General features: G+C 29.8%; 1 protein-coding gene across 2 annotated transcripts in view; it reads left to right on the top strand.

The window, feature by feature from the left end:
* Positions 1-22,842, top strand: part of LOC129911006 (uncharacterized protein DDB_G0283357) — a 171,932-nt gene extending 149,090 nt beyond the window's left edge. For both annotated transcript variants that reach the window (XM_055988647.1, XM_055988646.1), the window contains exons 9-12: positions 2,662-2,840; positions 20,958-21,049; positions 21,149-21,341; positions 21,422-22,842. In XM_055988647.1, the coding sequence (XP_055844622.1) occupies positions 2,662-2,840; positions 20,958-21,049; positions 21,149-21,341; positions 21,422-22,149 (1,192 nt within the window). In that variant the 3' untranslated portion in view covers positions 22,150-22,842. The remainder of the gene's footprint in view (positions 1-2,661; positions 2,841-20,957; positions 21,050-21,148; positions 21,342-21,421) is intronic.
* Positions 22,843-25,278: the final 2,436 nt, after the last annotated feature.

Below are 25,278 nucleotides of genomic sequence, written 5' to 3' on the forward strand. Positions count from 1 at the left end.
ATGATAAAAAATTTTTTTCGAATTCAACCTTTTTTCATTTTTTGAATTTTACTAGAACATGTTCTATAGTATACTAATGTACAATTTTTTTTACACCATCAGAAAATAGACATTTTAACGAACGAAATGTCCACCGACTTTTTGAAAATAGCTGATATTTTGACACGTGAATTTTCGATTGAAAATTAGGGTGTTTTTTTGGTATTAAGTCAAAATAAGGTGAACAAATTAATATTTTAAATCAAATAAATTACAGTGTATTTGAGACATAATAAGGTAAGTTTTCACCAAATTTCGTAGAAAAATTTTTGTTTTTGAAAAAGATAAAAATAAAAAACCAAAAACTCGGTTTTTTGAATTTTTCACATAAATTTTGAGGTTATGTGAAAAAATTGTTGATACAAAAGTTGTAGACCTTTTTATTACCTACAACTTTGCCATACAACTTTTTTCTATAGGATTTGTAGTTTTGCCGGAAATCGAGATATACCATTTCTTACCACTAAAAACTCAACCCACCCACTTCCCGAACTCGGCTTGCCCGTAATTTATTTTTCCTTTCATTCTTATCATATTCCCCTCCTTTTCCAATGGGTTTCATCCTACTATGATTTTTTTGTACTTTTTAATGTTTTTGAAGGCATCGGCACTGGTCTAATTGTTTCACCTTGTATAATGATGCATAATTCTTATTTCAAAGATGTCTACAAGAGAAGTTAGAATTTTTTAAAGTCAACCATGTCGAATTTCCAGACTGAGATTACGGTACTTCCTGCACTGGTAGCTGGTCATCGCCAACAGATCTCCACAGGTGTTTTGAGGTATTTTTAAATTTTTTTCAATTTAAGATTGTGTAACTTGTAGAGCACGTAACGTTATGTGTGATATATCAAATAAAAGGTTATGTTATCAGCATGCGTATTAAAGTTAAACCAAATTTGTATGTGCACTAGATCAAAAGATATAACGTGTGTTGGAAAAGAACATCTTTTTACCGTTATCTCCGAATTTTGAATATGAAATTAATTGAAATTTTGTACAATTATAATTTATTTAATTACCTATCTACAGTACAAATTTTATTTATCTATCTATTAAAACAAAAAAGTTATAAGAAGTTGAAGTCGTGTCGCGTTTTCGTTTCATCTTGTTTCAAATCACTACGATACTAAAGAAGTTTTCACTTCAAAAAAAAAAATGAAAAATTACTTCAATTTCAATGGTTTTTTTTTTTATTAAAACTGAATTTTTGCATTGAAATAATTAATTTTCTCAAAGACTGTGGTAAATAGGAACTTTAAATTTTTGCTATTTAACTTTCAACAGTAAGGGTTATTAAATGAATAAAAAATAATTTTATGTTTAGATGTTGAACTTTAAAAAAAAATAAGTTACATTTTTTTTCAAAACTTTTATTAAAAAAAGTTCTTAGAAAATGAAATACTTTTTAATTTTTTTCATAAACCGTAATACATTATTGACATTTCCTTTTATAATTTGAAATCATAATAAATGCGGCCAAAAAAATTTGAAAATAAATGCATTTTATATTACGACCAAGTTTAAAAAACGACATGTTAAAATTTTATCAATAATTTTTTTTTTTTTTTCAAAAATCTGAGTTCAATTACCATTTTTTCAAAAGCCGTTCATTCAATTAACTTAATTTTAATTTTACATATATGACTAAGCTTCTAGCTTTTAAAAAATGTATATTTGAATATTGTAGGTGTTGCCGTTGTGTTCAAATATTTTTTTTGTGTTTGAAGTCAATTAATAAGAAAATTGCATCTATCGCTTGAACTATGGAAGACTGTCCCTCACTCCCATATATTTTTTTTTTCCTTGAATTTCCTAGAAAATCTTTTGGCATCAATTAATTTATGAAATTTAAGAAAAATTTTTGAAAAAAATTAGTTTTTGTTCACAAAAATCTTCAATTAAATTTAAAAAATCAAAACGGCAACACCGGCAATTTTTAATCTATAAACTTTAAAGTATTTTTAATTACCGACGTTTGAAAAAAAGATCATCAAAATCTAAGCTGTTCGGCCGGGTTCCCTAATATTGCCAATTTTTGAGCTTTAGTTACTCCACTATTACTAAAACTTCATTATTCAATTAACAAGATGTATTCTTGTAGGGGCTTAAACGTTATATAAAAAATTCAATTGCATCAAATTGATTGATTTAACCGTTTTGAAGATATACGTATCCAAATCGCAATGCATAAGAAAAGTATTGAAATAAGTGGGCACTGGTTTGGATACGAATATCTTCAAAACGGTTAAATCAATCAATTTGATGCAATTGAATTTTTTACAAGAATATGTTAAAAAAAATTTGCTAAAAAGTCAATTAATAAAAAAATGACTTTTTTGTAGTAGAAGCTTTATGTAAAAATGGAAAATTGCGAAGCGTAGGACCTTCAAATTAATATAAAGAGCTCATATTTGGTGTATATTCTAGAGGTGTCTAGCAATCGATTTTTCAGAGTACAAAATCGAAAAAACGAATTTCGATTTTTTTTTTTGACGCACCCTAATGCATATATTTTATGTTTAATTCATGACAATTAGCCTAATAAACCCTCCTTTACTTATACCAATTTATCTTTTCGTTTCTCTTTTATGTATTTTCTTTTATTTATATATCAACCAGCAATGCTTCAAGGACATCTGGTGATATTATATTGGAACAGGACAAAAAAGACATACAAGGAAAAAGTCAAATTCCTGCCTATAAAATAGCAATGTTGGGGGCTTCCGGTGTAGGCAAGACAGCTTTAACATATCAATTTACTACATCCGACTATATTTGTGCTTATGACTTGAGTTTAGGTAAGTTGTTGTTGTTGGAGATGTATTTTTACTTTTTTCTTTTATGAATGAAGATTGCGTACATATTTGTACACAGTAGATGAAGGCGTATAGGCTGGGTTATACACATTGAGAATACTTTCACTTAACCTCTTTTTTGGGGAAAGTTTGGTCTTTTTAAGTGAAAGATTTATGTGAGAGAATCTTCAAATAAAGTTCTTTCGATAAAACTTTGGTACTCAAAAAAAAAAAGAAGGACAAACTTATTTATAAAGCTGCAAGGTTTAAGTAATGAGCAATGGTTATTCATGAAACTAGGCGTGAATTTAATTTATTACTAAATTATCAGAATTTCATAGAAGATTAAGAGATTAGATCTTCGCAATTTCTGCAATCTCTGTCAAATTCTACGTGCCATGCCTTATTTAAACTTGTATGCCACTGTGAAAAAAGTGGCACCTACAAACAGCTTCTACGGCCCGGTGCACACATGCGTTTTGTTGACGCATCCATTTGATTCTACAGAAATCATACATAAGTGCGGTGACGCAGTGGTGTTTTCGGAACCGGCAAGTCTTTTCTGCCACAGTGGCGTCACTGTAGTATTTACGTTTATTGATATATTGACACAGCATCACAGAAATTGTGTTGGATTCCGGAAGAATCAAATGCCTCTGTCTTGCGTCAAAAATGTAATTGTGCAACGGGACTTAGAAGCTCTTTGTAGATGCCAATTTTTTTACCTTGCGATATATGTAGGTACAATATATCAAGTTATGCATTCGTACTAAAAAAAAAGTTGAGATAACATTTTCCATGATATTACGATGGTAGAGAAAGCCAAAAAAGTAGGTCCCGGAAGTCCGTCTGTCTGTATGTATAAGAAGCTACAGCCTAAACGGATAGACCGATTGACTTCAAACCTGGTAGGTATGTAGCATTTTTTAGATACTATCCACAGGGATTTTTGGAATTAATTTTTTTGGACAAAAAATAACGGTACTTGTCATATACCGATTTTAGTAAAGTTGAAATTGCTCAAAAACGGCTCCAACGATTTTGTTTAAAAAATTCAAATGTAAGTTTTAAGACAAGGTCTATCTTCTAATGAAAAAAATTTTTTAAATCAGATATTTTCCGAAACGGCTTATTCGATTTCAACGAAACTTTTTGTGAGAAGCACTTATATAACTCAAATATAAGCCAAAAATAAAATTTCGAAAAAAATAATTTTTAGATTAAAAAAAAAAATTTGAAAATTTTTGTTTGAAAAATAAAATTTTCGAAAACGGGACATTGTTTTTTTTTCGAAATTTTGTTTTTAGATGTTGATTAGTGATTTCTACAAAATGGGACACCAGTTTTATTTAAAAAAAATATTTATAAAAAAAATAGTTTTTTAAAAAACAGCTCTAACGATTTTGAAATTTTTTTTCTAAAAATGCACCTTAATATATCAATCAAAACTGCATACTTGTTTTGGAGGGCAATTTGATTTCAGATTTTGTTTTATTTAAAAAAAAAAAGAATTTAATGTTTTTTTTGCAGTAATGTCAATCAACGAATTTTAATTTAGTTTAAAATTTTACATTTTTGACGGAACTTTACTAAAATGGTTTATGTCTTATCCACTTAGTAGGAAGCAATTAGTGAAAATAGGTGACTTGGTTTTTAATCCTATAATAGTGTACTCAGGTGTTCCAGAAGGCAGCCATTTGGGCCCACAATTGTTCGATCGATCTTTTTATAAATGATTGAATCACCCTTTAAGTTGAGATAAACTTCAAATCAAGTCTTATGCCATAATTACAAATTCGTGATAATCATAAAAAATGAAACATTTTTAATAAAAAAACTTAGTGAAATTGAATTTTTCGGTAAGAATTTGGTGAGCTTTCTTGGAGGATTTTTTTTTCTTTTCATCTACCAATTAACTGCAGTTTAAATTTTCATTTCTGTCGTTTTATTGATATATTGATTTTTGGGTCTAACCTTAAGCTACCTTAAGCTCTCTCTCATAAATGCTCAATAGGGTTTGAGTCTTGGCTAGGCGCTGGTCATTTTGTCATGGCAGTACTAACTTCCCGTAAGAACGTTATGCCGACTTTTCATGAGTCGATTTTTTCCGTGCGGCGAAGCTTTTCGACTCGTGTGAACGTAAGCCGCAGGTGACTAATGTGACAATCCCATAGAAAAATCCTAGTCGACTGTAGATAAAACTTTAAAAAAAACACAAATCGATATTTATGGCTTATATTGCCTTTTCAGGTTAAAGTTTTAGGTTTAAGCTATTAAAAGAAATTGAAAATACTCCAGAGTACTACTTCAGAGAGAACTGTAACCATGAAAATTGTTTGATTTAAAAGGTAAAAGCGATTGATTCCATACTTTTGCTCATAAGTGGATATCGCAAAAATTTCAAAATTTCTAATAAAAATTTTATTTTAGTTATAATATCTAAGCGTAAGATTTATGTTTTAAGAAATTTATGGCATTCAAGAGCTTCATATTTCATTTTAAAACAAGTGCATTGAAGAGCTTTAAAGCATAAGTACCTGACAATGGCAGCAACTAATTTTTCAGTCCACTTAAAACCGATTAAGTTTTTTTTTTTTTCTTACATTCGTACGTCAAGTATTATTTTGAATATTTTCAAATAAATACAAATACATATAAGAAAAAGTACGTATACGCCACAGTGAACATACAAATAGACAGGAAAAATACCTTTCAATAACAGAAGTTATTATGGACCATTTTCGCGCAATATACATGCTTTCCTTAAAAGATGCATTTATACTGAAATACACAAAGAAAGCATGACTTCAAAGAATCAGAAGAGTATTAAAGGAAATCAAAAATTTATCGATTTTTCGTCATTGCCACTACGATATCTATTTATTTTATATGGGAAACTCTACGGCATGAATTTATAACCTTTATGAGTTATAGACTTATTTCGATTTGATCAAACAATTTAATTCAGCACAAATATTTTTTAACTATTTTTTTTTTTGAATACAATAATTTAACAAAAATTTAAATGCCATTTTCAGAGTTCTTTTTTCAAAATTTAATTTATGCCATTGTTTAACCTAATAAACGCTGCAAATATTTTTCCTTTGACATTTTAATAAAACATTTATCTCTCTTTCAACAACACTATCAGACTGCCATAACATAAATTATTTATTGAAGCAAAACAAATTGTTCGAAAGGAAAATTTAAAAACAATTGGAACACACAAATCTCTTTAAAATACAATCAATGAAAACGTTTTTGAAAAAAAAAAACAAAATCCTTTCATTGATTGTTAATTTGTGGGGAGAATACTAGAGCAATAGTTGAAAAATTGTACCTATAGAAAAATATCCAATACCTAGACTATACATACTCGGATATACGTAGATAAATTAAATCAAATTTCCAATTTGTTATTTTTATTTCCCTAGCGAGTTTATTTGAACAGATTAAAGTTATGTATGAAATTGATATAGATACATAAATGTGGTAGGAAAAAAGTGGGTGTTGATATCAAATTAAATTCATTGAGACTAACTAGATTATATAAACTGTTTTTGTTTTATTAGGAAACCAGTCTATAAAATATGTATCGTATTAAGCGTATATGGGATATTATTTAATGAAAAAGTATTATATTGATATAATATGCTGAATCTTTTAATTTGATTTTTTATGAGCATAAATCTAATGTTATAAAATTTATAATATTCTAGTTCAGAATATATCAATATTATCTAATAGTCGAAAATGAGGGGTTTTTTTTTTAATTAAATAGGTATCTCATTTCCCGTCAATTTCGTTTATAAGTTTTTTTTTTAGTAAATTTTCACATGTAATCAGTAATTACCATCAACGGTAACGGATTTTCATAATGATTTTTTACTTGTCTAATGAACGTTATCATATCAAATATAACTGTGGCTCAGTTCTGTTCTATTTTAATTGAAATAGTGAGCTTCGAACTAAATTATGTTCCAAATTAACACAAACATGGCCTTAATTATGATTAATTGTGAAGAAATAAACTATTTAAGTTTTTTTTTTAAGTTTTTGAAAATTAAAAAAAAAAATGTCACCGATAGGAATTAAACCAAGAACTCCAGTGTGACTCGAAGATTGATTGATTCTCTTCAAACTTGGTATGTAGAAACTTTTGAAGATTGTACAGAGGATTTTTTTAAATTAATTTTTAATTTTAACTTTATCTACGATACCTGTGATGCACCAATTTTAACATTAAATCAAATTCCTGCGTGAGTTTTTGGCCAAGATCTGTCTTTTTACAAAAAAGATTTTTCCAAAGTCATTATTTATTAAGTTCTGAGTTTCTCTAAAGCAACTAATCCAATTTTATCAAAATTTTTTATACAGTTTTAATATAATGTAAGTCAAAAATAAAATTTTGAAAAAAAAAATTGTTTCGTGCCAGCAAAAATTTCGAAGTTTTAATTAAAACCAAAAAAATGGTTTTCGTTAGTGATGAGAACTATCGAATAAAAACTATCAAACTATCGATAGTTGTAAAATATTCATTCATTCGATAGTTTGAAATTATTCACTCATTCATTTAGTTACTATTTTCATTCGAATAGGTTTTTCATTCGATAGTTTCTTATTCGATAGTTTTCTCATTTGAATAGTTTTCTTAAACGATAGTTTTTTCATTCGAATAGTTTTCTTAAACGATAGCTTTTTCATTCGAATAGTGTTCATAAACAATAGTTTTCTCATTCGAATAGTTTTCTGAAACGATAGCTTTTTCATTCGAATAGTTTTCTTAAACGATAGTTTTTTTCATTCGAATAGTTTTCTTAAACGATAGCTTTTTCATTCGAATAGTTTTCATAAACAATAGTTTTCTCATTCGAATAGTTTTCTTAAACGATAGCTTTTTCATTCGAATAGTTTTCATAAACGATAGTTTTTTTTCATTTTTTTTTTTACTTTTGACAGGAGGAAATCTTCAAAAGCCACTTGGCAGTATTCGACACCAAGTAGTGTGGGACACTTAACCACTCAAACTACCTCTTAATCAGGACCAATCTTGAAAGATCGACATTAGATTTTTTTTTAACTTTGTAAAATCACTTTTTGATGGAAGTTTAAACTTTTAATACTTTCTCATGCTTTTTAGACCATTCAAATAGTTTTTTTTATACAATAGTTTTTTCATTCGAATAGTTTTTTTATTCGATAGTTTTTAATCGAATGAATAAATGAATGAATGAACTATTCGTTAGTTCAAATCATTCAGTTACTAACTATCAATAGTTCAAATCATTCGATAGTTGCCATCACTAGTTTTCGTTATTATGGCCTCCGTCGTAGGTCTGTGCCATCTGCACATCGAGCTAGGGCCTAAACGGATGGATGGATTAACTTGAAACTTGGTAGAGATGATTTTTTGGTTATTTCTTAAAAACCTATTATCATGAAAATTTATATTAAGACGATTTGTAAGGCGAATCGTTGTTGATAAACTAATATAAAGGCACTTTGAACTACAAGAGCAAGTTTATACGACCCAGTTATGTATATTTTTTTTATAATCAGCACTCACTCAATAGATTATGACAACCTTAATATTTTAAACACAGTGGGAGTGTATTCCGAAGGTTTCAGTATTTTATATTCTTTTTGTCCTTTCAAATTTGTAGGAAGTTTTTTTTTATAATGAACCATAATGAAATTTCATCGTGATACATACTTTGAATTAATTTTTGTTTTTTTTTTTTATGTAGTAAAAACAACAAAGAGGATTATGTTGAGTGGTTTTTTTATTACAATAATGATTAAATTAAATATCATTCAGAATATATCCCCAATCTATATTTTCATTGTTAAAATCTCACATAGCACATTACTCAGATTTCAGACATTTTAAAAGTTAACAACCTTAACCTCTCAAGAGGTCAATATATTTAATGCAGATAGGCATCAACTAACTACGGTGGGTACTTCAAAAAAAAATAAAAAATAAGAGGTTCAGTCTCAAGAGATCAATGAACACTTTAGAATATATACCTACTTGAGAAAAAATCAACACCAAAAAATCTTAAAAGGGTGAAACTTAATGTGTGAAAAAAGCACGATAAACTTTTTTCTCCAGATCCTTAAGTCCTTGAATATGAGAGATTTCACAGATTTTCACACAAACGCTCAACATAAACGATAAATATAACTTTAGATACTTTTTTTCCACTTTGTAATAATTTTTTTTTCTTCTTTGTTTATGAGAATAATAAAAATAAATTTCGAATTTATTATCGGACTTGACTAAGATAGCACTCGTTTCAAGAACTTTTGAGGAGATAGGTGGGAAACAAAAAGAGTTCTGGACAAAATCCATGTGTTTTCTTGACAGAGAAAAGAAAAATTTGAATAAATTCTCTATACGCTTGAATCTGTAGATTATCATCAATCATCTAATTCGCACATCAAAATCAGATCTGCGGAAAATTACTTGCACAATAAATCAAAACCACATAATCACCGCTAACATGGTTGTATATGCTTTAGCCGAATTGATTTGTTGGATCTGTGCGGTGAACGGTATTTTGAATAAATAAAGGAATAAGGCATGACACATAAATGAACAAAAGCATATATATGAGTTTGATGTGTGTGTAAGTTTGTGAACAAAGTTTTGAAGCAGATGGATTAGCAGATTTCACACGATTATTTGAAACAAATGGTATAATTATGACGCATAACACATTGCATGTTGCATATGTATGTGTAACCAATGAGAATATGTTAGCACGCAATATTGCGAAATACCATGCAATTGTAATTAAGGATATACCAAACTGTAGGCTCGAATGAGTTATTGTGGTGACATAAATATTCAGTTTCAGATTTCATTACAAATTATGGTTAACATGAACCTATACATGTGATTTTTTAAATGAGTAGATAATAGTGTTTTAAAAATAAATACCGACCTTCATTGTGTAATGTTTATAGATAATAAAGTATTAATAGAGGACTACAATTTTATCCACAATTCAGGGTTAGGAACGCGAGGCGCTAGTTTTATATTTTTTTTTTTGTAGATGGATAGATACAAGAGTTTTTTTTTTATTGTAATTGTTTTGTTCATTTGTAACGGTAATGCTGTTCCTAGTCCATAAAAAGCGATGTTAACCTAACTTCCTAGGTTTCCTCTGAACCACAGGATCCTCAAAGTCCCTCAAAGAATATGGACTAGGTTGTCCGCCATACTGGACTGCCGTTTACTTTAAACGTGCCTAAAATATAACTAACTGAAAATACCTTGCTTATTATTACCAAAACTAACCAACTGTCTTTATCTTTTGGGAGCAAATAGATGGTCCTAGCTCCTGAGTGTGACCCTCCCATTGGTTTTCACACTAGGCGAAAACCCCATGGTTATTGCGCCACTCAACATTTTATTACAATAACCCCTAATTTGAAGTCCGATTAAATTTAACCCTGACTACTCATTTCTCCACCGTCTATACTATCCTTAAGCATTCCCCTTTCCTAGGCTTACTTTCAAAAAATTTATTTACACGACATTATGTATGTCATTAATACGCAATATATCATAGTAAATCTATCATAATTTTAGTTTATTCAATAAAGGTAAATTTAAACAAAAATATTTTATAAAGGTTCTTTTATGATCTTATAAATATTTGTAATTCATTTAACTCAATCTCAATTATTTCATAAAAAGGATTTATAGTTTTTCCGAAATCATTCAAAAAAAAAAAAAAGATATTAAAAAAAAGTAAAATAGAAAGTTAAATTGAAAAGCTCATTTGTACTATGTAAGGTTCATTGACCTTCTGTAAAATTCTGCTCTCATGATAGTTTTACGTTAATTTCATTAAATAAATATCATTAAAGCAAAGAGACAAAGTTAGGTATCATCGTTATCACTCTCTCATGGTTTATATGTTTAGCATTAAGCTTGTAAAAAAAAAAAAAAAATACTCCAATGCACTCATTCGTTAATATTTCGACTCTTTAAACTTTAGGTTAAAAAAAAAATGTCACATAACTGACCTTTATTAATTTATGGTCTCATGTAATGATCAATAGCATTCATATATGTTATCAACAAAAAAAAGCTTTCATAACTAATTGGTTAGGACTCACCCGAATCTCTCCTCCAGCGAAGCGGTGCGCACAACTTGGTGGTGGTAAGATGTAGTTTTGGAGTTTCTTTCTAAACTCTTATATTACGATTTTTGCTAAATTTAAAAAGAGAAATTATGTTTATAGCATATGCTTATGCATGTTTATGTGATCAATAATTGAGTTGGCATTTATACTTAACTTTTGAGTGAATAACGACGACGAGAGAGCTTTCATTAGATATGTCAAAAATAAAAAAAAATTGAGTTTTTCTTAAAAACTATATCTGATGGTCAGTCGGTCTCTGGACTTCGATGACCTTGGTTGATGGATGTTGATGATGATGGTTAGGTGAGGTTAGGAGCCAATTGCTCGTTATCTTACGTAGGTTTTAGGTAAGTATATATATACCCAGCAGGTAGGTACGTATATTTTATGCATATATATGTCTTCTAGGCACATATATGTATGTAGTGGGTACTTATAGATTTTATAGTGCACGCATTCAAATTTCAAATGTGTACAGCGGCTTCAGACGTGCATTGAGGTACGATACCCCAAAAAATATATGGATGGGTTGAAGCTCCGATCCCCTTTTAAGCTGCTATGCTCGGTTTCTTTATGTTGCTGGCTGCCCCAATGTGCGTCGATGACGTCACACGTGCTTCGATGGCAAGTTCGAAGGCACCAGCCAGCAGGTGGTTTTTATGAACTTGAGTATCGAATGCAAAACAACTATATACGCTCCTAAAGCACAAAAAAAAATAACATTCGCATATTGAAAAAAAAAAAAACATTCTTATCCAGATTATTACCTTTTGAGATTTAATGCAATTTTTTTGCAACTTCAAAAACACGTGGGGATCTCCTATATATATAATTCTATATATATGTATATATAATATTATAGAGGTATCCTATTAGGATTAGTTTCCTACAGAATCTTCCTGACTTTGTGACTGGATTTAGGTTGGTTTTTGATTGGCGGTTTTGGCGTTTTTGTGTAGCCCCAAGCAAAGCCGGTGTGTGGTGGCCACGGGCCAAGACACAGACGGACTTGTATAGGCTAACAAAAAGTATTCCTGGCTTAAAAAAAAAAAATAAAACAAAAATGTCACGTTGTGAAAGCACAAACTTCGTTTGACCAATTACCTTTTAAAAACCCTTTATAATTTCTATGCGTAACTTCGTGGTTACGAAATTAAATTGTTCACTCCTGATTCTCCCAGAATCAGAGTTTTGAGGCGCTTTCCTAGCAAAGCTTAGGACACAGACGGACTTACGGACGCGTATTTTATTCTTAATTATTTCCAATAATTTAATTAATTGGACCAATGATAACAAAAAAAATAAAGTAACTTTAAATACTACTTTTTATCTCAATAATATTCGTTTTGCACAATTTTCACTTCCTAAATAATTGATCTCTTCTTTTGGCGTATGCGATCAATTTTCAGAGGTCTTATCAGGTTGGCAGTCTAGGTTGAAAAGGAAGTTTGTAAGCCATGTCAAATGCAGCATGGTTACGTGGTATAATTTGGGATTGGAACGATAACCACAATTTGATATCAAATCAAAACTGAACGAAAAATTGAATGGCAAAGTTCAGTGCACATTAATGTTGTAGATTACCTACATAAAGGCGAGTAGTAGGTAATGAGAAAAAAAAATTCTGTGCGGTAGTGGCCCATACACATTTCATAGTGAACAATAAAACATTCTTCATCAAAATGATATAATGATTTTTAGTTACACATTTTTTTGTTTAATAACAAGATTTTATTTAAAATCAAAGATACTATCCATCATGTAAAAAAATCTTGCCCTATTTATGAACAGTCTTTTACTCTAAGAACATAACCGTTTACATTTTGAAGAATGAAATCTTTTTGGTAGATTAAAAAAACTGTTGAACAACAAGGCGGATTTTCATAATATTTCTTTTGGTGGATTTCTTTGAATAGGACATTAATGATTTTTTTTTATTTGGAAGCGGATCAAGGTCTCGAAACAAGTTTTGGTTTACAGATATGAGTTTGTAATGAGCAGGCCTATTTTTTTTCGAGAAAAAGTCAAGGTTAACCCCTTGACCAAAAAATAGGCATTTTAAAAAATATTCCCAAAAATAAACCCTTGCCCAAAAAATAGGCATTTTCAAAAATATCTTCCAAATCTATCGAGCGATACATCAAAAGAAAGGCATTTTTAAGCCTTATTCATAACTGAAAACCAAAAGTTTCTTGCATTCTTTTATTTTTTTTTACATTCCGAAGCAAATATTTTCGGATCAAGGTCTCGAAACAAGTTTTGGTTTACAGATATGAGTTTGCAATCTGTAAACCAAAATTAATTTCAGAAAAAAATTAAAAATTTTTTTTTTTTAGGTTTTCGAGAAAAAATCAAGGTTAACCCCTTGCCCAAAAAATAGGCACTTTCAAAAATATCTTCCAAATCTATCGAGCGATACATCAAAAGAAAGGCATTTCTAAGCCTTATTCATAACTGAAAACCAAAAGTTTCCTGCACGTATGGTTGCTAAATTATTTGCAATTGAAATATTTTTTTTTTACATTCCGAAGCAAATATTTTCGGATCAAGGTCTCGAAACAAGTTTTGGTTTACAGATATGAGTTCACAATGAGCAGGCCTATCTATTAAGGCACAAAAATAACAAATCTATTTTTTTCAGATTTTCGAGAAAAAGTCAAGGTTAACCCCTTGCCCAAAAAATAGGCACTTTCAAAAATATCTTCCAAATCTATCGAGCGATACATCAAAAGAAAGGCATTTCTAAGCCTTATTCATAACTGAAAACCAAAAGTTTCTTGGAGATTTGGTTGCCGAATTGTTCAGTAGAAAGTATTATCGAAACAAGTCTCGAAACAAGATTTGGTTTACCGTTTAGGTTAGAAAATTTATTTTTTTTTTTCGAAATAAATACTGTAACGATGAATTACTGAACTACTTTTAAGATAAAAGTCTGAACACACTACCTACTACTGCAAAGGTAAAAATGTGAACGGACCTTTAATAATCAAGAAACTACCTACCCTCTGAACACATCCCAAAATATCCAACTAGACTGGAAGTATGAAGCGCCCCCTCTTGGAAAGGAAGTTTCGAGAAGCAAAGACGAGAACCTTCGAAGACATTCTCGAATCTCGAAATTCCGGTATAAAAGGGCAGCGTAAACACCGACCGGATACAGTTTAATCTTGAAAGTGAAAGAGTACAGTACAAAGTGAAATAAAGTGTTGCGAATTGTTAGTAGTAAATAAAGTGATTTAAAAGTGTGTTTGTTTGAGCGAATAATAAAAGTAAATTGAGTTGAAATAAAGTGTGTTCTTATTTGAACGGAAATATAAGTGGAAATTAAATAAGTTTTATTGTGAACCCGGAATAAAACGTTACAATACAATACAATTATTTACCCCTTGCCCAAAAAAAGGCATTTTAAAAAATTTCCTCAAAATCTTTCAAGTGAAACATCAAACGAAAGGTCTCCTTAACTGAAAACCAGAACTTCCTTGGAGGTCTGGTTGCTGAATTATTTGCAATCGAAATGTTATTTATAGCTTGCGACCACAACGTGACTATAACTTTCTTACAAGGCCATACGTACAACTGACTACCATATATTAATCCTTGACAGTTATCCCAAAATTAAAAAAACATCTTCCGAAAACGGGAAGATAAATTATTCCGCTATTATAAATGAATGATGATTGCGACAAGTTAGTAGGAAATTGTTTCATTTCCTCTCCTCATAAATAGGGCCAAGAGTGTTTTATGGATCTGTAGTCAAGTGGCGACAAGTGGTATGAGATATAACTTATGGTATAACTGATAACATAAACCCTTAATTAAAAAAATAACATTCAATATCAATTTTTCAATGTTTTTTTTTTTTTGTTTTTTACTTAGAAATAAAACGAAAAGTTTTCCGTTCAAACAAAAAATCTTAATTGGGGTTTAAATCAAATATGACTATGTATTAGGATGTAAAAACATCAAAAGAAATTCTCAGAATTTGTCTACATTTGTCGTTGCTTGTCTATGTCCTTTTAAATTTTAAGATCAAAACGATGAAAAACAGCTAATTTCATTTAAAACTATTATAGATCCATTTAATCCTATTTGAAGAGAAGAGAGATTAAAATTTATACTTTAAAATATCCAGTATTAAACTGCTGACAAATAATCACACAAAATGTTTTGTTATTTTAATTTTAAAATTCTTAGTAGATTTCATCCTGGTGCATTTCAAACACTTTTCTAGGAAAACAAATATGTCACTTTCAAGCAATCTACTTTATTTTGTCCAGAATTGATATAATTCATAAATTGCTTAAAAAAAAAATATATTTGACATGTTTCATAAGGACAAGGAAAACTTAAATAAAATATTTGCTTTTCAAAAAAAATGAAAAAAAAAAAATCAAGATTACCTATAAAACCAAAAAATTAAACTGTTACTAGCACCCTCTTGCGGTTAAGATAGCGAATTAAAATTTCACAACGTTAATGTTATAGATAAGTGGAACAGATTTAGGAGGTGGCCCGAACGAAAATCGAAAAAATTATTTTTAGGACCACACTAATACATATCGTTGGTCCCAAAATCAAAATTTTACAGGAGAGACGAAAGAGTAAACAAACAACAGAGTAGTTGGGAAGAAACGCGCTGTGCAAAATTTGAATTTAAGTCTATTTAGAGTTTTCGGAATGACCCCAAATTTTATGGGTTCCTCCGCTGACATATTTTCTAAAGAATGTCATTCAAAAGTCATTTTTGAAAAAAAAAAAAAAAAAGTGGAGTCACGAGGTTCTTATGAGACCGACGATATGTACAGTTAAAATATAAATTTAACATGTAAAGCTTTGAAATCTAACTTCCACTTGTAAACCTTTAATCAATTTCCATTACATTTGTTTTCCTTAATTCCTCTCCTTTATTCTATACGACTTCACTATGTATGAATTAGATGTTGGACGATTAATGTTCAACTTTAATGAAATCATTTTATGACTAAATTCAAATAGTCTTGAAAGTAAAGTTGTAAAAAATTTTTTTTTTTTCTATTTTCTACAAATTATATTTTTTGTACACCGTGGCGTATACGCGATTTTTTTTACTTACAATTTACTTAATTTATTTACAACAAATTAAAACATAGCTTTTTATTGTTGTATTTTACTATTTTTTGATTATTATTTACACACACTCACAAAAATAACTTTAAGCATACTTCAAGGGCACCCGAAAATCAGACATTCTTTTTTCGCAAAATTATTTTTTTGTCAGAATGTTAAAATTAAAAAAAAAAATAAAGATTATTTTTTTGATTTCCATGGTAATAATTGATAAACCTACGAAAAATGCAACGTTACTTCCCAGAGTATAATCAAAATTAAATCGTGGTTGTCATAAAATTAGTAGGGTTTCCCAATTGAATAAAACTTTTCAGGATGTTGTTGTTTGCATGTGAGATTAAGCTAATAAAGCCAGCCAAATGGTCAATGCACTTTGCGTTCTGAATTGATGAAGCGTTTTAAATAATTAGAATTGAACATGGCATAATATGTCAACAAACCAGGCAACAGAACGACAACATTATTGGCGGCGGCGGCGACGCGACGTAATGGCGCGATGATGTCATTTTTGAAAATGAATGGCAATTGGTATCAGATATCGTGCAGCAGTAATTAGCTTATGCAGTGCGGTTAAGTTACCTTTAGGCACATAAAACAATGAACAATTTTATGGATAATGAATGTCATTTTCCTGGAATATATTGCGTTTGCTTTTGCTATCGTATCGTACCATCCTGTAAGTTAGGTAAACTTACCTAATTTTAAAATTATTGATTTTAATAAAATCGCATTAGATGTTTTTAGAACAGGCGTTGGGAGATTTTGAGAGTACTTTTGTGTGTTACTTTTATAACTTTTCTCCGCAAACAAACAATTTTCTAAATGGATTTCATTGAAAAAATCCAATTTTTGAAATCAGAAAGAGCGAAGAGGATATGGTTGTTTTGTGAATAAATAGGATTTATATCGGTCTACGTGCAAATATTTTTATTAAAACCAAAATTGTTCCCAACTTCCAAGGATTGGACACAAATAAAAAAAATGTGGTACCACTAAAAAAATTATTTAGGTAAGCTGAAAATGAGTGACGAGGAAATCAAGGATAAATGGTATTGATAAGGGGACAAAAGGAAAAAAGAGGATGGGCCAAAAAACATAGTTTTAAAAATTTTCAATTGAAGCGTTAACTTTTTTCAAACAATCATAATTTACAAGAAAAAGCTAAAAAAAAAATACCTTTTTTATTTTCTCATTATATTAATTTTTTTATTTTAAAAGCTTACAAAAAAAATTATGCAATTTAAAAGCCAAGTATTTCTTTTTATGAATAAAACCATTTTTTAATTTTTACAATGCGCAAAAAATATAAAAATAACTTATTTAAAACAATCGTTTTCATCAAAAAAAGCAAAAAAAACATGAATTTTTATCTTCTCACGTCATTAATTCCTTTTTTTCCCTAACAACCTATACAAAATTTTAAACCATCTGAAAGCTTATGGTCTTAGCTCAAAATATATTTATCGATCAGGTCTATGAGACATCTACAAAAAGAGCTAGAATTTTTTGAACTCGATCAAATTTCATTAAAAAAAAGCAAAAAAAAACATTTATTTTTATGTTCTCAGGCTATGGAATCAATTTTTTTGTTTGACAACCTATAAAAAATATATACCATATGAAAGCTTATGACGTATCAATCTCATTTCAAAGATGCCTACAAGAGAAGTTAGAATTTTTTAAAGTCAACCATGTCGAATTTCCAGACTGAGATTACGGTACTTCCCACACTGGTGGCTGTTCGGGGGGCAACAGATCTCCACTGGTGTTTTGAGGTTTTTCGCAAGTTCCTTGATTTAACATTGTGTAGCTTGTAGTTAGTCTACCGTTATGTGTGATATACCAAATGAAAGGTAATATCAGGATGCTCATAAAAGTTTAATAAAATTTCTTTCTGCTCTTGGTCAAAAGTTATTACCTGTTGAATTCTAAAATTTTTTTTTACCGTTATCTCAAAATTGTGTTAACGAAAATGATTGCAACTTCGCACACATTTAGTCGTGGTCATGGTCTATCATTACTGTATCTATTAAAGAAAAAAAGATAAAAATAAAAAACTATGCAAATCGGTTAAAAACGGTCAAAAAACGTGTTTTTTTAAAACTTGTTTCTTCCGTTATTCAGTCAAAACTCGCTAAACGATTCCAATTGCACATGTATGCATAAGGTCAAAACCTACATGTCCTATAAGTTTGAGATTTTTTAAACGCTCCAAAAAAAAGCTAAAAATCAAAAACTATCCAAAAATACCCTTAAAAAACAAGGTTTTTTTCAAAAAATCATATAATTCGAAACGCAGAGTGTTTTTTTCCCTCATCTTTCACCTGGCACCTTAAGAATTGCAAAAAAAATTTCCCCTACCCAAAATCATCATTTTGTCATAGCCCCAACACGTGTACAACGTTCAAACAAAACGTTATAGCTCATCTATCTATAGCAAAAAAATCAACTCTCTGCGACTTCGCGTTTAGATTTTAACCCAAACTTCATCTTTCCGTTTTACCCCTGTTTACCCTACTAAATGACGGAATTTTTAAAAATCCTTCATTTGGATTAAGCTTTAGGTTATTATCTTTCAAATAAGCTATAGAAGATTTTTGTATCTCTAATAGTTTTTTTTTTTTTTAATTTTGAATTTAAATTTTTGCCGCACTGCGAAAGTGCGAGAGTGGAACGGGAGAAAATGGCGTCACTTCTTTGTGGTAGCTGCCATTGTTCATCGATTTATAAGACGTTATCACGTCAAAAAAATAATGTTATGAATAATTCGATCGTTTTTCTACATAACCTCAAAAATATTAAGAACAATTCTTTTTTTTTATTTTTTTTTTTTTTGTATTTCTTATTTTATTATTAACAAAAATGGTTGAAAAGCATTAATTTTGTAAAAAATAAAATATTAATATTTCATTTTGATTTTTCTTTCTAAACAGACTTTCAATATCATTACAGCATTTTGTTGTTACGCCATTGATGAGGAATGAGGTGTTATACGTCATTAAATATCCTTAGATCTAAAATTCTGAAACTTATGAAATATCTTAACTATTAACATACCTATCATATTTTGTAAAACTAGCCTCACGTAAGGTTTTTGCAAAAATTCGAGTTTGATCGATTTTCAGCCTACTTTTGTTGTTTATCTATTGAAAAAAAAATATATTTAGACCTTTTTAACGATGTATAAAACATGTAGTTTTTGCAAAACTCACAAACTTAAGAATTTCAAAAGTTTAAACAATGGCAGTGAATTTCTTCGGCACCATATTAAAGTTAAAGTTTCAACTTAAAAATACTGTATCTATTAAAATTTCCAAAACTTAGACATTTTTTGCATTAATTTTTTTGATTAAAAATTATGTCATTTAGGCTCAAATTATTGGCTCTCCATTAAATTCAAAGGCTCTATTAAAAGTTATAAAACTGTCAAATGGCATAAAAATTTTAAAATTTCTCTTTTTTAATGGCGATTTTAAATTTAATGGAGTGTGAATAAATTGGGCCTTATTCAAAAAACTTATTCGAAAAAATTATATTTTGCTTCAAATAAAACTCGAGCTAAAATGAAACATAAAAACGTAGGTACACACACTTTCACAAAATTTTATAAAAACCAAAAATTTATTTTCGACTTTTCTCTCCATATTTTTTAAAACTGTGTTGTAAAAATTATCCAAATAAAAGTTGTAATTTTTCTATAAAACAAAAATTTCAAACTTCTAAAAGTTTGAAATTTTTGGTTTGGTTTAACTTTTTTCGATTGGTTTAAGTTTTAGGCTATTGATTATGTCGAAAAAAAAACATGTTAATAAGGAACTAAGATGTTCACGGCTTTTTATTGCCGGAATCGTTTAAGAGGTTTTAAGAGAAGATAAAACCGCGGAGTGCTATTAAATGAAAATTGACGGAAATATTGCCATTTGAATCTAGCTTTTGTTCGGATTTTTAGTTTTGCTCAAGTAAAACATAAACATTTGAGGGGAAAGTACGATAACTTAAGAACAAAGAATTGATAATGACGTTTTGTAGAGGAGTTAAGTACAATCATTGTATAATATAACCCATTGGACGATTTCTGCAATAAAAACCCGTGAACGTCTTAGTTCCTTTCTGTTCGACTTTCGTCGGTCTCATGAGAAAACCTCGTAACTCCCAAAATCAAAATTTTACAGGAGAGACGAAAGAGTAAACAAACAACAGAGTAGTTGGGAAGAAACGCGCTGTGCAAAATTTGAATTTAAGTCTATTTAGAGTTTTCGGAATGAACCCAAATTTTCTGGGTTGCTCCGCTGACATATTTTCTAAAGAATGACATTCAAAGTCATTTTTGAAAAAAAGTGGAGTAACGAGGTTTTCTTATGAGACCGACGATAATCAATAGCCTATTTGTTAAAAATTGTCGTATAGGAGGCGGTGAAAAAGAGTTTTTAAGCTTAAACTCTCTAATCTTCAATCTTAATAATGGGTCAAGTCCATTTGAACTTATGCATTATTGTGAACGTTGAGAAGCTTTTTCTCAGGAACTAAAGAAACTTTTGAAATAAATGTTTCTCATATCAATAGCCCTATATATCCGGAATTTCTTTCTTTCTTTCCTTAAAACATCCAGCCTATAGAGAAGTAGACTTGTCTTATTATTATTCTGAACGCCTCAACTAATGAAATCGAAATTTTGTTGATTAATTTTTTTGTAGACTTGGAAATCTTTTTCTTTTTCTGACTTAACTAATAGACCCGATTAAAAAAAAAAAAATGTATTCCAAAAAACTAATTTTTGTTTGGAATAAATTTTATTATATTTTTCTGATTTATTATATTTTTCTGATCTTTTCAATATTTTAATTTCACTTTTAGATGAAGATTACGGTCAAAAGACAGTGTCTGTCCTTGTTGATGGAATTGAAACGGACCTTGAAATTATCGATCATCCAGCATGTGAAATGTCGGTAAGTGTGTCCTTCCATAAAATCAAAAATCCTTTTGAAAGTACGAAATTCCTTCCCGTGGAAAGTAGAAAAGTACAAAAATTATTTTATTTTTTACAGACAGAGGCATTCTGTTCAACCTACAATATTGACTTGTTCGTTGTTGTATATTCTGTGGTCGATAGGCCATCATTCAAAACAGCCGAAAAAGTGTTACACTATTTGAAAGAAAGTGAAATGCTTTTGACGCGTGGAGCAATTCTTGTTGGCAATAAAACGGATCTGGAACGACATCGAGAGGTTACGAGGCAAAGTAAGTTATTGTTTTTTAAAGAACTCTTAGATTGTATTCCTTTACCACTTTTTTGCACCTGTTCATATTTATTTTTACAGATGGTAGAAAATTGGCAAAAGAAGTTGCCTGCAAGTTCATTGAAACTTCTTCCGGTCTAGATCACAATGTCGATGAACTCCTTGTCGGCGTTGTAGCTCAAGTCAAACTCAACCCCAAGCGTATATTAAATCTCAGTGAAAAAGACCGCCAACGACTAAATTTGCAAACAGCAATTCAAAAGCACCGTCGCATGCACATTCAGCCTCGAAAAATGGTTCGTCAAATCAGCATGTGTCAACAGGAACCAGATGAAAACTCATCTACCCCAGCAAATCGAAATAAATTGGGACCAGTCCGAAAGACCAATAAACGCACCCTAAATCTCGAAAGCATCCTCAAAATGGGCGAAAGTGAAATCGAAGATGAGGACGAAGCATGTCGCCTAAAAACAAATCTGAGAAATAATCAAGACCAATTCAAAAGCATGACAATCGGAAAAGGAAATTCTGGTGATAATATGGGGCCAAGTAGCTGCAATTCATCACCGAAATCACGCAATTCATCGTACGAATCGAGTTCTTTATCTGGTGGTGGTGGCTGTGGCAGTGGTGGACGTAAGGATTCATGTCATGTGGAGGCAAGTCTTTTGGATGATTGTAATAAAAAGGCCGTTTCGAAGCTAACAAATCGAACGAAAATATTTCTCTCGTCGGTGTTGAAATTTAAAAAAGCCATCAATGTGAAAAGGAGGAGTTCGAGCAGTTGCAGTGATTTGTTTGTCATTTGAATTGACAGGATACAATAATGAAGGCGGGTGGGTGTGCGGTCGAAATGAGATTTGAAAAGGACAATAATGAATCAAACAATATAAACAACAACTGTTAGGACTTTTATTTATAAATCAGATAGATACACATTTCCATATCATGTGACAGAAAAGCGTATGAGCTTATTTTCTATTTATGTAAACTAATACAAACAAACAAAAAGAAATATAAAATTTTTCTATCGGTATACACTCTTTGTCAGGTTTCAGATAGAATATTATACAAAATGTTTGATATATTATTTATGATTTTGTCCATTTTAAGACTTTTTGAACTATTTTTTTAGTAATTTCTATTTTGAATGTGGCTTTTTAGCACACAAACAACAGTATAAAATATATATTTTAATTTTTAAAGTTGAGAGTGTGAAAACTGCTGAGCTGGCTATACACTTAATCTGAAAAATAGGTTTTACATTTATACATTATTGATTATATTGTATGGACTTTGCCAAGAAAATTTTTAGATACGCCATGAAGGTTCATGTAGAAACAGATATAGATACACAAAAAATGTCAAAAAAGGTTTTAAATCATCTTTTATACGAAAATGTATTTAAATTAGGGTTAAACAACTCATCTGTCTAGCATACATTTATTTTTGATCGCCAAAACTTCCTTTCTTTTTTTCTTGATACATTTTACTTAAGGTATTAACCTTTTTTATTGAAAACAAAAAAAGAGAGTTGTTCAAAAAGAAATAAATCAAAATCAAAATACATATGTAATTCTTAGAGTATTGTGTTTATTTTTTAATCTGACTTTTCGTTTGGATTTTTACACCGAAAAAAAAAAAACATTATCAATTTAACATTTTTTAAATATCAAATTAACATTTTCTTAAATATCAGCAAAAAATGCTCTATAAAATGTGTTTTATGATAATTAAAATATTAAAACAATATTTTTATTATCAGGATGATATTTAAATATCACATTTTTGAAATTTTTTTTGATATTTTACTATCAATTTTTCATATTATCAATTTCTCATTCCAAAATATTAAAAACCTTTAATAAAAAACTCTTAGGCCCAATTTATTGACTCTCCATTAAACTTAAATCGCCATTAGAAAAGGGAATTTTAAAATTAAAAACAAAATTCGTTTAATTCAGTCTCTGTTAAGGTTTTTTTTTTTGAAGTTTGACATCATTAACTAATTGAGCATTAAAGTCCTTTTAGTTAAAAAGCCAAAGTCGACCTATTAAGAGGGATTTTTAGAGCAAATGGAGGCTTTAAAGAGGATTTCTATTTATTCACTCTCCGTTAGCTCTAAATATTAGTTTTCATTTTATTATTAATTATTCGAAAGTCTCTATGTCAGTTGTGTTAAGCAGTAATATAAAAATAAAATGCACGATTGGGGTCGCACGTACTGTCAAAGCTTTTCTTGAAAAATATTTTGAATAAGTTATAATTTGATTTTTTAAGGAATTTCATAAGAAATGCAAAAATAAGTAGGTAATTTTTTTTTTATAATTTCTGTGTAATTTTTTTTTTTTATAATTTCTTACGCCGTATTTCCGTTACCCGTATTTGTTAAGAAAAACAAAAAACGCAATTATATTAAAATCACTTACAGCATTATGTATGTCAAATTTAATCTTAATCGTTAGAGCCGTTTTCGAGAAAGTTGTAGCAACTCAATCACGCTGTACAGGAAAGAGCCGACATCAGCGATTTAAAAAATGTTAATATCATATTTTTATTATCCGTATTTTTTGAGAAAAACTAAAAAAGCAATTATGTTAGATTTACGTACAACATTACGTGTGTTAAATTTAAGCAAAATCGTTAGAGTCGTTTTCGAGAAAATTGCAATAACTCATTAACGATGCACGGGAAGAGCCGACATCAGAGATGTAAAAAAAATTTTAATATCATATTTTCACTATACGTATTTTTTGAGAAAAACTAAAAATGCAGTTTTGCTATATTTACGTACAGTATTACGTGGGTCAAATTTAATCAAAATCGTTAGAGCCGTTTTTGAGAAAATTGCAATACCTCGAACACTTTGTATGGGAATTATATGTTCTAAGCGAGATATTAAAAAACAAAAAAAAAAAAACAACTTTGGAAATTACGAAAAAATCATCTGTACCAAATTTCAAGAAAATCCGTCCACCTGTTTAGGCTGCAGCTTCATGTACAGGTTTTTTTTGACGACGCACAGACGCACAGACGCACCGACGCACAGACCGACGGACGTCATGACGAAAACCACTTTTTCGGACTTCTCCATCATCGTAATGTTAGTTTTGATTAAAACCTCAAATTTTTTTTTTGACACGAAACCAATACTTGCCCTATAGAGCAAGTAAAAAATTAATAGGTATGGATAATAATTTCGAATATTTGTTGGATTTAAGTGATGAGGAGGATGAAAATTTGCTTCAACCTGATCGAATGACAGACAGCATAGATATGGAAAAATGGGATGATGAAGATTTTTTCGTACGATTTCGTTTAACCAAACCAACTGTGGTAAAAGTACTTCAAATTATTCGTATACCGTGTTCAATTTCACGCATTTGCAACTCTCTCTCAATTAATTTTGTAAAGAATCATCCTTGTCGTCTTTTGATGATGCTCTTGATGCTGGTCGCTTTAATTTATCCCTGTTTTGCTTACGCAGCATTGAAAGGTTGTATTGTAATCAGGATCCACTTGCCGATTTGTCAGTTGTTTCTGACGGCACGATAGAATCGATAATTATTACATTATCTAGGATAACAACACTATCCGAAGATCCATTTTTTTAGTTTCATCCATTTGGCCATTTCTTGTATGTATGAATCGGTACTTCAATGATATTTGCAACTATTTCTTCTCTTTCTCTAATTGATATTGCTATCAATTTCGCCAATTCACCCATGGATTCCGTTTTCGGTTGCCATTCTGGCATTTCGTGTCCCCCTCCAGTTGCTTTACGGCTGGCCTTTTCAGAAGCAAACCGCTTACGGAGCATATGTAGTTTTAATATTGGTATACATACTTGTTCTTCAGGGCTTTGCTTTGACGAGCCTGTATTCATTAAACAATTTAACCATAGATATAAAAACAAAATAAAAGAGCAGATGGTACTT

The sequence above is a fragment of the Episyrphus balteatus genome, chromosome 2 (assembly GCF_945859705.1).
Source record: "Episyrphus balteatus chromosome 2, idEpiBalt1.1, whole genome shotgun sequence".
In the NCBI taxonomy this organism is placed as follows: Eukaryota; Metazoa; Arthropoda; class Insecta; order Diptera; family Syrphidae; genus Episyrphus; species Episyrphus balteatus.